At 27.3% G+C, this 14,218-nt stretch overlaps 1 protein-coding gene across 1 annotated transcript; it reads left to right on the top strand.

Moving 5' to 3' along the window:
* The first annotated feature begins 1,087 nt into the window (after positions 1–1,087).
* On the top strand, positions 1,088–6,556 carry LOC107481169 (putative protein NRT1/ PTR FAMILY 2.14). The gene is made up of 5 exons (XM_016101385.3): positions 1,088–1,338; positions 3,762–3,850; positions 3,955–4,172; positions 4,446–5,017; positions 5,516–6,556. The coding sequence occupies exons 1-5, from the start codon at positions 1,283–1,285 to the stop codon at positions 6,345–6,347; spliced, it is 1,767 nt and encodes a 588-aa protein (XP_015956871.2). The 5' UTR covers positions 1,088–1,282; the 3' UTR covers positions 6,348–6,556.
* Positions 6,557–14,218: the final 7,662 nt, after the last annotated feature.

Here is a 14,218-nt window from a genome sequence, read left to right as displayed (position 1 = left end):
AAAAATATAAAAACTAACCTCTTAAAAATAATAGAAAAGTGATTAAATAGACACGGTAATACATATTGAGCGAGCTGCCAGCTTAGTATATACAACAACGGGTATTTACAAGAATAGGTTGTCATGCATCTTCCATATATTACTACTAATTAATAACCTATCCTTGTGTGATTACACATAAACGTTAAATTCGATTCTTTCAGAAAAATAAAATAAATAATATTATATATTTAAATTTTTTTGTTAATTAAGTTTAATTAAATTAGTCTTATATAATAAAAATTAATTATAGTTAACATTATTTCAAAATTTATTATTTAACTTGATTGGATTTAATTCATAAAAAAATGTGAATGACTCGAAGAGAATAAATTAATAACCTTCGTATATAATTTTGACTATGCATTATTTCATTAATAATATGGATTATCAATATCTTTCGTTGCCTATACTCTAATTAATTTCCTTATATTATGTCTCTCTTTTAGAATCCCATTCCAATTTTTTTAAATACTTTATCAAACATAATATATATTATGAATTTATTTTTTTTACGACACCATTTTTTTCAAAAGTTTAAACTGATTAGAGAATGTACATAATAAGTATATTATATATCTAATATGCTCCTTTTAACAGGACTATTTTTTTTATTTGTTTAAATTTTTTTGTATAGATTTTCTTTTTATATGTCTTCTGTTTATATTCTTCTTTTTTTTTTGGTATAAGAGAGATCGAACTCTTGAACTTTTAGTTATAAAAATTTTGATAATAAAATATAACACTACTTTTTTAAAAAAACTTAAATTGATAAAAAATATATAAATGATTATATATCTAATAATTTTAATATACGAATTATTACAAAAAAATTTATACAAACATTCAATCAACTTTATATGATTAGATAATTTTTTAAGTAATGAATTTAAAAATTAGTTAATTTTACTTAGCTGGCAATATATGATTAGATTACTATTAAAACTCTTTCAGATTGTTGTCACATTTTTTCCTTTAATAAGGTTGAATACATATATATATAGATGACAAAGCAATGTTAATCGAGATGCTGGACTATGAATTAACATGGAGTAAAATAAATTTAATTGGCAGGGAATGATACGGTTGACAGGTTAGCAACTTTTGGAATGCAAGCAAACTTCATGGTGTAGTTGATGAGCATTATTTATAAGATGGATCAAGTACCTGCATGCTGCAAACATCATTAACACATGGAATGCTGTCTCCAATGTTGTCCCAGTAATTGGTGCTTTTGTTGCTGATGCCTGTTTGGGGAAATTTCGAACCATTGCCTTTGCATCTCTTGCTAGTCTTACGGTATGTTTAATTGTTTTTCTCGTTAATTAACACTATATAGTGCTAAATAGTTAGGATTATCGGATTATTTATTTGTTAGAACAATTTTATCAGAATAATATGCTCTAATTACATTCCGATTTATGTTAGAGAATATATATCTATTTGAAAAATATAACTGTGATATGATAGATGATGTTTGGAATATAAAAATACCATTTATATATAAAAAATTACCTACAAAATCAGTTATTAATTTATGATGTATTTTTGTATAAATATATATATTATTTAACTACTTATTGTTAATGTATGTATATTTTATATTTTAAAATATATTTTATTTAGTGGCTAAATTTTTGTGTATATTTAATATGTTTGTTGAAATATAATTTGCTGAAATAGAGATCACATGAACTTGCTTATTCGTTTTTTATGTTTTAATAATTTAAAAAAAAATTATTTGTATATTAAAAATAGACACTAAAATTAATTATTATATATTTGTGTGTGAATGTATGTGTTATATAATTTATGTTCAATGTATATTTTATATTTTAGTATATATATTATATTAGTTAATATTAATGTACAATTAATATAGTTATTTTAATAATTTAAAAATAAATAAATCTCATTAATTTTAAATAAATCTTATTATATTTTTTTATTTGATTATTCTTATTTAGCCACGATTGAATGTGCGTGGTTTGGATAATATATAATATATAAATCATAATTTTTCGAAAATCTCGATAATATTTAAAATTGTAGTTAATAACTCTAAAATCATAGCAATTTAAAAATGCAACTCCCGATTAGCCACAAATAATTTTTTGTGGCATATAATTGGAGTTTAGTCACAATTTTTCCGTAGCTAAACCTTTGTTTCTTGTGGTGAACCAAGTTCTTCAATGTATACTACACCACGCAGGGTTTGATCATGCTCTTCAACCAAACCCTACTTGTTTATCTCCCAGACACTGTTAGCTGGACTCTTGGTCGTTATGGGTTACCGGTTTTGTTTATGTCCATTATTGTGTTTGTTTCTGGAGCTAGGGTTTATGCATTTGTTAAACATTGGAAACTCTTTGCCAGTAACCTTTAAACATTGTTCATAATTTCACCGGGAAGAAAGGGAAACCTGATTAGCTTCATAGTGATATCAACAAGGGAAGAATGGGAGTACTTCTATTTCATCATTGCAGGGTTCATAATGTTGAATACGTGTTACTTTGTTTTCTGTGCTCGTCGTTATTGCTTGATGAAATAATTAATTAATAAGGATTATTGTTTGTATTGGAGAGTCAGAAACTGACTGATGAGATTATTAGTTTGAATTTCAGAGTAATACAGTGATAGATAGAGGGATTTTGAAACCAACGAAAAATAAATAAATAAAGGGAAAAACAAAAGTTATAGTGTGAACTTGTTTATAGCCAATAATTTTTCTTAAGAAATGGGGAAAAATTAAGTAGTACAATTTTGCTCAACCAAAAATTTAGAGACAATAGATTTATATGAAATATAATATATCTAAAAAACTTGATAGTAGTAAAACTAATTATTGCAGAAAATTTTATTTGTTTTTTATAACAAGTACATTTTAGGAAAATTTTGTTATAATACATAGATTAAATATACACATGAAAAACAGTCAATCTTATAATAATTTTAATATTTAAGTTACTACATAAATATCAATATAAACTATAAAGTCATTCATAAAGTACGGACAAATTTAAATGGTCAAAGAAAAAAAAACACAAATTGGTCAAAGTTAAAACTAAATAAATAAACAAATAATATATTTTATTTTGTCAATGCATAATATAATGAATTATAAAGTAACGTTCACTTTCGAAAATCAAGTCAATGCAGAGTTTTATATTTTGAATAATGTTATATGATTAGTAATACTATTATATTTTATTAATATTTAATTAGTAATAATTTACATTTATATTTACAAATATTTTACACACAATAAATATATAATTTATATTTATATTTATCGAATTTTGCACACATAAATTAATACAATTTGTATCTAATTTTTTAGAATTTACACATTAAAATTAATAAAATTTATTTGTTAAAGATAATTTAATATTTATATTAATTAAACGATGAGAAAAAATACTAAACCCCTAAGTTTCTCTTATACTCTGGATGAACATTATTCAAAAGTTTTAGTTAATGGACATTATTTTTGAGGTCATCAATCTCCCTGAAAACAAGCTATTTATATGAGATATTTTGCCATCCCCATTATTTTAATTAGATATTTTTACTATAAAAGAATGTATAGAGCTTTCAATGTTTTCTGTCCAAGCATTCTTATTTCATCACCACAAACAAGAAAAAGAAACAAACAATATAATGGGGCTACTTAGAGAGAACGGTAGCAGAGTGTGCTCACTACTCTGTTCAACAAAATGCAGGTCAAAATCGTCATTTCAAGAGAAATTGCTAGACGAAGAAAGACAGATGGCAAAGAAGCCTGGATGGAAAGCAATGCCTTATATCTTAGGTAAGCAATGCCTCATAAAATTTGTCACACTTTATTAATAAAGATACATAATCTGAAATTAATATAGTTAGCATTATTACTGACATATGTGTATGTATGTATAGGGAATGACACTGTGGAGAGGTTGGCAACATTTGGAATGCAAGCAAACCTGACAATGTATTTGATGAAAGTTTATAACATGGATCAAGTGTTTGCTGCAAACATCATTAACAATTGGTATGCCATCACCAATGTTCTTCCAGTCCTTGGTGGCTTTCTTGCTGATGCCTATTTAGGAAAATTCCCAACAATCGCCATTGCATCCTTTGCCAGTCTTACGGTATTTATTTATTTATTTAATATTATTAATTTACTATTATCATAATAACATAATATAAAAATTTTTATTTTTACATTATGATAGTAAATTTTGATTTTGATGCACATCATCTAATTTCATCCATTATTTTAGATGATTATATAAATATACGTATAAAATTATTTTATGACGATGGTATATCAAAATTAAATTCACGGTAATATATAATTTTTGTCGATTCAAATTTTCTATATCCGTCGCTAATTATAAGATTTGGCGATAAAAATTGATTAGGGTATGGTGGTAGTAATGCTAACAACATGGGTGCCACACATTCATCCAACACCATGCACTCTCCAACAACAACTCGATGGTGTTTGCAAAGGGCACACAACATTGCAACTAACCGTCCTACTCATAGGCCTATTCCTCCTTTCTATAGGAACAGGAGGAATCAGACCTTGCAGCATTCCGTTCGCCATCGACCAATTCGACTTGACAACGGTTGATGGACGGCGCGGAACGACAAGGTTCTTTAATGTGTATTACACCACACAAACATTGATCATGCTGATGAACCAGACTCTGTTGGTTTACATCATGGATTCTGTTAGTTGGACTCTTGGTTATGGTTTGCCAGTTATGTTTATGTTGGTTTCCATTTTTGTTTTCTTTGCGGGGACTAGGGTTTATGATTTTGTTAAGCCACAGGGAAGTATATTCTCTAAGATTGCTCAGGTGGTGGTTGCGGCAGTGCACAAGCGCCACCTTTCTTTGCCTCCTAATCTGGAAACTCAGGAAGCTTTTTATGATCCTCCGCTTCAGAACGATGGAGAACCAAACCTACCTCTTACATATAACTTCAGGTAGGTCAAATATTTCTTTTCCATGTTAATAAAAAAAATCTTTATTTTAAATTTTGAACTAATTTAACAACCCAATTATAATTTTGAAGTTTGCCTTGGTATTATTTGTGTGTCACATTATTTTTTTAAAATACTATTCATACACCAAAATCAATCAATATATTTGTATATAAATACATATGTTGTTTAATTTATTTTTAACATATATTTATATTTCAACTTATATTTTATACGGATAATTATGGCTAATTTTGATGTATACTTAACATAAAATTAGAAAAAAACGACTCTAATCCTAAACTGGTTTTAATTTGAGTTTGGATTTGGTCTATTTCTGTTTTTCATGCACATATGCTCCAATCAACAATTGCCACTTATTAATATGACTCATCTATTCACTCAACAATTACTAATTAGATCTATCCATAATAATTCAGGGTTAGTTGCACATGCAATTGGTATTGTTATTGATTTGCTTTGAATTTGTTTCATTATTAGGTGGCTAAACAAGGCTGCTCTTATTGGTGGAGATGAAATGAACATGGATGAATCAAGCAGAGATCCATGGAGACTATGCAGCATCCAACAAGTAGAAGAGCTGAAATGCTTGCTTAAAATGATACCAATATGGATATCCACCATCATAATCTTCCTTCCAGTGGTACAACAATCAATATTCCCAGTCTCACAAGCCCTCAAAATGGACAGGCACCTATCACACAACTTTGAAATGCACCCTGCCTCAGTATCCGTCATAACAATGCTAACAATCGGCGTATGCCTCCCTATCTATGACCAACTCCTCGCGCCGGCCCTCGAGAAACTCACTAAACAAGAAGGAGGCCTCACGGTCCTCCAGAGAGTCTCGCTGGGACACGGCGCGGGGATATTGGCCATGATAGTAGCCGGATTTGTAGAAATTCGGAGGAGGCGTCTCGCGATAGCCCTAGATGCGCCGGACGGGGTTGCACCAATGTCAGTCCTGTGGCTTGCACCTCAATCAATGCTAATTGGATGCATTCATGTGTTTGGAGAAGTTGGCAACACTACACTTTTCAATAGAGAATCACCTGAGGGAATGAGAAGCATAAGCAACTCTTTGCTTTGTCTAAATTTGTCATTTACTAGTAACCTTAGCAATGTTATAATAAATGTTGTGCATAACTTCACTGGCAAGAAAGGAGATCAACATGGTTGGCTTGATAGTGATATTAATAAGGGTAGGTTGGAGTATTTCTATTTCATCATTGCAGGGTTCATGATGTTGAATATGTGCTATTTCATCTTCTGTGCTCGTCGCTATACTTACAAAGTTACAAGGTCAATGTGAGAGGACCAAGAAAGAGAATTTAACAATCAACATAAACATATATGGTAGTGTGTGTTTGTTTAATTAAGTTTATCTTATTATATTATTATGCTTAATAATTAGTAGGCATTCACATGTGAGAATGTTCAATATCTGTTCTCTATAAATTTTGAGTGGACTAATTTATGTAATAATAAAGTGCTCTTTTTTTTATTATTATCCTTGAGATTTAAGGATTTTTTTGGGGTCATGCATAAAACAAAAAGATATTTTTGACCCTTGGGCCACTATGTCTTTTTTTTTTTGTGACACAACAAATGCAATATAACTCGGTTATCCAACGTTTGTAAAGTTGAGAGAATTATGTCTGATTTTTCACTAAAAATAGTTTTAGTAAATACTAGAAATCAGTATTTTTAGCACCAAAAATAAGGAAGAGTTAGTATTGATATAAATTTGTAATTTTTTTTTTACAAAATTGTGAGAAATAAAAAACTCTATAAATTAAACATTATTAAAAAGTTATCATTAAAATACAAACATTCTGATTTTAAAATACAAACATTCTCCTCCTTTAAGAGATGTTAAAATGATACTCATATCTTCTCTATTTGTAAAATATACATTCTTCTTTCTTATAACTTTTAAAAAATCTCCTCTTTAATCCATTTTAAATTTTTTGTGTTAACTAATGTTAAATATATCTATTTTTCAAGAAAAATAAATTATTTTTTACAAAAATACTCTTTAGTAAAAATTTTATTTTTTTGTCATTAAATTTTACTTATCAAAATTTCATTTAATAAATTAATTTTTATTGATTAAATTTTATTTTTATTAAAATATTTTTTTTTTAAATTAATAATTAAATTATTTTTTTCTAAGATATTATTTTTTTATTAATTAAATTATTTTTTCTAAAAACACAAGTGAGTCATCCTTATTTTTTAAGGTTGTCCTTGGAGGATCATGCTTTTCCTTCTCTATATGACTTTCTTTTTAGATTTTTCTAAAATTTTTAAAAAATATTTTGATAAAAATAAAATCTAATCAATAGAAAAATAATTGTTAAAAGGTATTTCAACAGACAATTTAATTAAAAAAAATATTATTTTTGCTAAAGAATACTTTTAAATATTTTGATAAAAATACAATTTTTATCAATAAAAAATTAATTTATTAAAAAATATTTTGGTAAGTAAAATTTAATGACAAAAAAATAAAATTTTTGTTAAAAAATATTTTTATAAAAAATAATTTATTTTTAAAAAAAAGATAAAATTAACATTAATTAACACAAAAAATTTAAAATAAATTAAAAAAATTTAAAATTTTAAAAAAATATACACATTTTATAAATAAAAAAATATTATTTTACCGTCTCTAAAAAAAAGTAAATTTTTTTTTGGATTTATAATACGTATAGATAACGTGCAATTTAAAGTCATACTTAAGTACTTTAACCACTTATCTACAAGACCTTTTAGTGTTTCTTCTTTTATTATTTTATTTATTTATTTTTAATTTATCAGTGGTTAACCCAAACCCGTCCCCTCAAACATAGGAAGGAGAGTAGCACCAATTCAAAATAAAAATGAAAACGTTGACGTCAAAACCAACACTACGTACTAAGCTGAACGAAAGCAAAAGTTTATACAACATTGATCATCTTAATTGAGATTGGTATTATGCATCAAAATTATTTTTAATATTTAATTGCATTAATTACGTAATTAAAATTGATAAAAGTGTATTATATTAATTTTTAACTTTTTTTGTTAACAATGTGATGATATAGTTTGATGACGTAAATTATTAGTTAGTGACATATGTCATTTTATGATTTGATCACGTGTAATAGTATAATAATGTGTTGATTAATGACATGTGGTATGTGGACGTAGATAGTTGTGTGTCGTAATGGTATTTGTCCACGTGTCATCTGTTATGTTCTTATTATAAATGTAATAAATTAGTCTCTCACTTTATATTAAGTAACTAATTTTAATTCATAAAATTAAATGACGTGTATCGAACTAGTCTCTTCACTAGTCTTTTCTCATTTTTTAAAAGATTCAAATTTTTCAAATCTTTGATTCAGTAATAATTTTAATTCTATTTTTCACATATTAAATTATATGATTAGTTAGATACCTTTTTCATCTAAAATTATGTATTTTTAAAAAAAATTCAAGAATCAAAATACATTTTTTTACCGATTCTTTAAAACACACGTTTCGGTTGTATGTAGATAGGCTAGATGCAAAAACTTGCATTAAAATGATAGTGAGGATATTTAAAATGCCTTCATATCAGCTTCAAGACGGCGATTAAGAGTACCTGCAAGAGAAAAAATATTTTATAAAAATATTTGTATTTAAATAACATATGAAGAAAATAGAATCAAAATTAATGTATTTAAAGGTATTAAGAATTTTGAATTTATAAAAAAAAAAAAGAGAAAAAGCTAGTAAAGGGACTAATTTGGTGCACGACATTTAATTTTATGGATTAAATTGAGTTACTTAATATAAAGTGAAGGACTAATTTGGTGCATCTACAATGATGATATAGTAGATGACACGTGGACGTCGAATATTGTTGCGACACATTGTACAAACTAACACATACAACTGTCCACATCAGCATGTCATATATCACTGGTCAATATACACATTATCATATCATTATACGTGATCAAACTATAGAGTGATACGTGTTACTAACAATCTACATCATCAAGCTATGTCATCACGCCATTAATAAAAAATAATCCGAAAATTAATGTGGTGCACTTTTATCAATTTCGTAAACATAATTGGTGTAATTAAAATCTCAAAGACAATTTTCATACAGGATGCTAATTTTAAAAACATTTTAAAATTTAACTCTATATTTATAAGATTTTCAGGTTACATAAATATTTGAAATATGAAATTTAACAACCTAAGTTTGTATATGTTGGGGTTAACCCAATAACAATTTTTATTTTTTAGTCTAATATCGTATTAGAATTGGATAAATTTAAATTAATCCAAAAATAAACTAAAAATCATCTGGCATTTGTAAAAAATATCAAATTCTTTAGACAATACCGAAGGCTAAAATAGTAAAATTTACAATTGATAATACATTTCGGTGATTATATTTTGATGTGAATATGATAATTGCTCGAAAAATATTAAATAAATTAATATATTAATTTTTTTAATATAATATCTATTGACATATATTTTAGAGTATTATTTATTTTAGTTCTCAAAAAATTTTAGATTAGACATTTTAATTTTCAACTAAAATTAATTATTCGATTGGTCTTTAATAATTAATTCTATTAGTTACTTAGGTCCTTTATTCCGTCAACTCTAACGGAGAACAAAATAGTCTTTGACAACTCTAACGGGAGATAAAATAGTCCCCCATCCCCTCTATTCGAAAACGATATTATTCTTCCCTAATTTTCATCATATCTCGCATAACCCTAACAGCTTAACACTGCAATTTCAAGTTATGCAATGCACACTCTACAACTTCAATGTCCACAAGAAGAAAATTAAAATTCTCAACTTGTTCTCAACCAATTCATACTCAGTAAACTAATGACTATATTTCTCAAGTACTTGTCGTCTTCGATAGATTCCATGAATCTAGACAGCAAAGCCCGATTTGTTAAAATCTGGCGTCGTCATCACCATCTTTCTCCTCCTCTGTCCTATTATCTCCATAGCCACATTGTCCACCACTCTGATCGCTTCCTTCAACTTCTTCTCTGAACCAATGTCCAGTAATCGCTTTAGTTTTCATATGATCGGCGACGGCAGCATTGGACTTCGGGAGAGAAGGAATGAAGCACTTGGATGCGAGGTCGAAACTGTCTGCCAGCTTGGACTTCGGGAGAGAAGGAATGAAGCACTTGGAGTCCATTCCAAATGAGAATTTGCATATGATGTCGAAGGATAATCTTTTTATGATGTCCTAATGTCCAACAATCTATATTGTTTGCCGAATAGTGGAGAAAGACGTGCCATTGGGATAGTTGTGGAACTTGGTTTTGAGGATATGGTGAATGTTGTTGGGGTTGGAGGTATGTTGTTATCGAGGATATGGAGGTGGATGTTTCTGGTGGGTGAATTATTGTGGAGGAAGTGGGTGTACCAGTCACAAAATTTAAAAAATTTGTGGTATATGACATGTTGAGGTAGGTGCGATATACGTGATAGTTACACCATGGCTTGATCTTGGAGTTGAAGGAGGAGGAGATGAAGAAAAAGATTGTGAAGGTGAAGAATGAGAGAGTATAAATGTTAGAATTATGCAATATATAATGAAAATTAGAGGAGAACAGCGTCGTTTTCGAACAAAAGAGACATGAACCATTTTGTTCGCATTAGAATTGTTAGAGATCATTTTGTCTCTTATTAAAATTAACCGAACAAAAAATTTAAATGACTGATGAAATTAATTATTGAAAATTATTCGAATAATTAATTTTAGTTAAAAATAAAATATTTTGTCCAAAATTTTTTAGAAACAAAAATAGATAAATACTCTACAGCTTAATTATTATATTTTGTATATTGTATATATCGCAATGTCTCATTACTTATTGTACATATTTAGTCATAATCGAAACCATGGCTAAATTAAAGACGGTATTTTAATTTTGGTAGTGTGGACATACAAATTAAACCTAAACTAAATGATTAAGATTTGTTTCACATCTATATCCATATGATTAAGATCAGAGAAAAGTAATGTAAAGAATGGTCACAATTCGTTTGCGTCAATTGTTAATAGGGACAACATCATAGTGATGGTTAGACTAATGTATATATATTCGTGTACCTTAAATTTGTTTGTCTTGTTACGTTTGGATTTCAGTGGCAAAGAGCTGTGGACGCATGCGCAAATACATCTTTGTACGTTAGTTGGTCCAATAATGGTTGTCATCGTTGCACATTGGTTTATTAGACAAGTATACGGACCTTGAAATATTTATCAAAATTAAAACAAATTGGAAGAAAATAGAGATAGAAACACAAATGGATCAAACTCATTGATTAGTCCGTGTATCCGTTTAAACGGGACTATACTTTTAAAAATAACATTTTTTAAATATTTCATCTAATCCGTTCTGATTTCTGAAGACCCGCCCATTGAAACAATTTTATTTGTTTACGATTTTTATCCCAAAAAGTAATCTTTTCGTCCAACATTTTTTGGAAATAAAATAAGCAAATCAATACGTACAAACTATAAAGTTAAATAGACCAAATTTAAATTGACGAGGTAGCCTGGTTTAGTGTTCACCACACTAAGAGCAACTCCAATGCTAAGAAATAGATTTTTTTTTCTGACATATGGAACTCAATTACCATTTGAGTAAAAAAAGAAAGAAGATTCTTTACGTAAATTAAGATTGAGAATCCATCTAAACAGAAACTTGTAACAACCAATAACAACCAATAAAATTAGTAAATTAATAAAAAAATAAAAATATATTAAATATATATATTAAATAATTAATTTATTAATAATTATAATAATTAATTATAATTTTATTAAATTACATTATTAAAAAAATTAATTATATTAATTTTAAGTATTTTAATTAATTAATTAAGTGGAACAATAATAGGGACTAAAGTTAGTTCTTTATAATGAAAAAGAGAGAGATGCTTTGAGTTCCTATTTACTATTTATAACGCAAAAGCTAATGTGAAATTATTTTTATAACAGATAAATCATAAGCAAAAACTGAAATGAGTTTTCTATTGAAAATAGTCTAAATCTCTATGATCTAGTATGTTGTGTGGGAATTCAAATTCTCAGCAGTGGTAGGCTGATGGCCATGTTTGCGTAATGACTAATACATACACTAATATTCAAAGGTTAGTTACATTACACGTTAGGCTTTTAATAAGGAAAATGTTTAGAAACTAACAAATTTTAGCTTGTAAGTGCCAAAAAAAATATTTGACTTCATTGAAATTACTTCTGTATATATTTTCTTTTGAAATCTACGCGTCTTATTATATATTGGTTTGTCATTAATTATTTGATTTTCCTATACACTAATTATAATAAAGAGTAATGAAATAATATCTTTTAATTTGTATTAATACTAATTTATTTTTGTTTAAAGGACTCAATGAAACCTTCATAATCGTACAACAATAAATTTATCTTCATGCATTAGTATGTACTGATATTATTATGATTTTTTACAATTTCATTAGGTGAATAATAAAAGGTTGTAATAATGTGAATAATAGAATGTATTTCAGCTCATTAATTATCTAATTTCACTTTTATTTTGAAGGTTTAATTATTCTGTTAATTTTTATAATTTTGCAAAATTTTTAATTAGGTCCTTGTACTTTTTTTCTTTTTAATTGAATCCTTGCACCAAAAAATTTTTTTATTGGGTCTCTATACTTTTTTTCTTTTTATTTTGGTTCCTGTACCAATTATTTTTCTTTTAATTGAGTCTCTATAAAATTAAGCCAATTATTGCCAAAAAAGACCTAATTGAAAAAAAAAATTTGGTGCAGGGACCCAATTAAAAGAAAAAAGTGTAGAGACTTAATTAAAAATTTCGCAAAACTATAGGGACCAACAAAGTAATTAAACCTATTTTGAATTCATTACTTTTATCTAATTTCACTTTATTCTAAGGGGTAAGTATGATTTTGGTCCCTAAAGTTTTCAGCTAGAATTGAAATCGTCTCTCATCTAATTTTCGATTTAAAATGGTCCTTAACGTTTTTTTCGTATTAAAATCGTTCTTTTTATTTTTTCTGGACAAAAATACCCTCATCATTACCAACATAATTACCTCCTCCACCATCACCACCACCAACACCAACACCACTGCCACAACCTCCACCAACACCATCACCAACACCACCACCAGCACCACCACCACCACCAACGCCGCCGCCGTCCCCCTCCCCCTGTTATATTTTAATATATATTTTATATTAGTGATTGATTTTAATGAAAATGATAAATTGGTCTTTGACTTTTTAGTTTATAAACATTTAAATCCATCTTTAAAAATGAAAAAATATATTTAAGTTCCTGATCTCTTTAAATATGGACACATCGATTTTTGTGTTTAATTTATTCCATTTTAAAAAATTTTTCACATGTACATTTGTATCAACTAAGTCAGTACAACAGAAGTCACGTTTGATTTTTTCGTTAAATCTGACAAACTCAAATAAATATAAGAGATCGATATGTCTAAATTTAAAAAAAAATAAAAAATTATATATATTTTTAAATTATAAAAAACTTAAATATATGTAAATAAAAAAATAAAAAATTTATTTATTTTTTATTAAAATCTATTTATCTTTTTCTCCAAATTTGAATGTACACTTCACTTTTATGGTCTAATGGACTAAACAGTTTTACGCATATTGTTGGTAATAATTCGGACGTTTTTCGTAAAATGGAAGGGTTTCTCTTTTAGGCAGGAAATAAATATTTTTGGTAGATATAGTGTCATGGGAATATTATTCATTTAGGGATTTATGATTTGACTATAAATTATAAAATACTACTTACTATTCAAAGTGCGATGATCATATATATGTCAATTATTTAATATTATTAATTGAAGCTTACACTTATTTACTATTTTGAACTGGGATTACTAGCTATAGCTGTTGATTATTGACGTTTTCTAACTCACTAGTCAGTAGTCACTAGCTAGGACAAGCAAGGGTGTAAATAAGGAAGATATTTTATATTTTGCTAGACCTTGGGAACTCAGTAGAATACTACAGCACATACATACATACATACGTGCCCAAAAACAAAGCTTGGCCATTCAATAATATTCATTATATAATCTTTGTTTTTTGTGCATATAAATGCAAGAG

The sequence above is a fragment of the Arachis duranensis genome, chromosome 3, assembly GCF_000817695.3.
Source record: "Arachis duranensis cultivar V14167 chromosome 3, aradu.V14167.gnm2.J7QH, whole genome shotgun sequence".
NCBI classification, from domain to species: Eukaryota; Viridiplantae; Streptophyta; class Magnoliopsida; order Fabales; family Fabaceae; genus Arachis; species Arachis duranensis.
The sequence above is the reverse complement of the archived record's forward strand: the minus strand, read 5'-3'. Positions and strand labels throughout refer to the sequence as shown.

What these genes read in the sequence shown, in the direction of transcription:
- LOC107481169 (XM_016101385.3), top strand. Translation starts at nt 1,283, where the DNA reads ATGCCTGTTTGGGGAAATTTCGAACCATTGCCTTTGCATCTCTTGCTA. An exon ending in AGCAATGCCTTATATCTTAG is followed by an intron (nt 3,851 to 3,954) that starts GTAAGCAATGCC and finishes ATGTATGTATAG; the next exon opens with GGAATGACACTGTGGAGAGG. An exon ending in CATCCTTTGCCAGTCTTACG is followed by an intron (nt 4,173 to 4,445) that starts GTATTTATTTAT and finishes AAAATTGATTAG; the next exon opens with GGTATGGTGGTAGTAATGCT.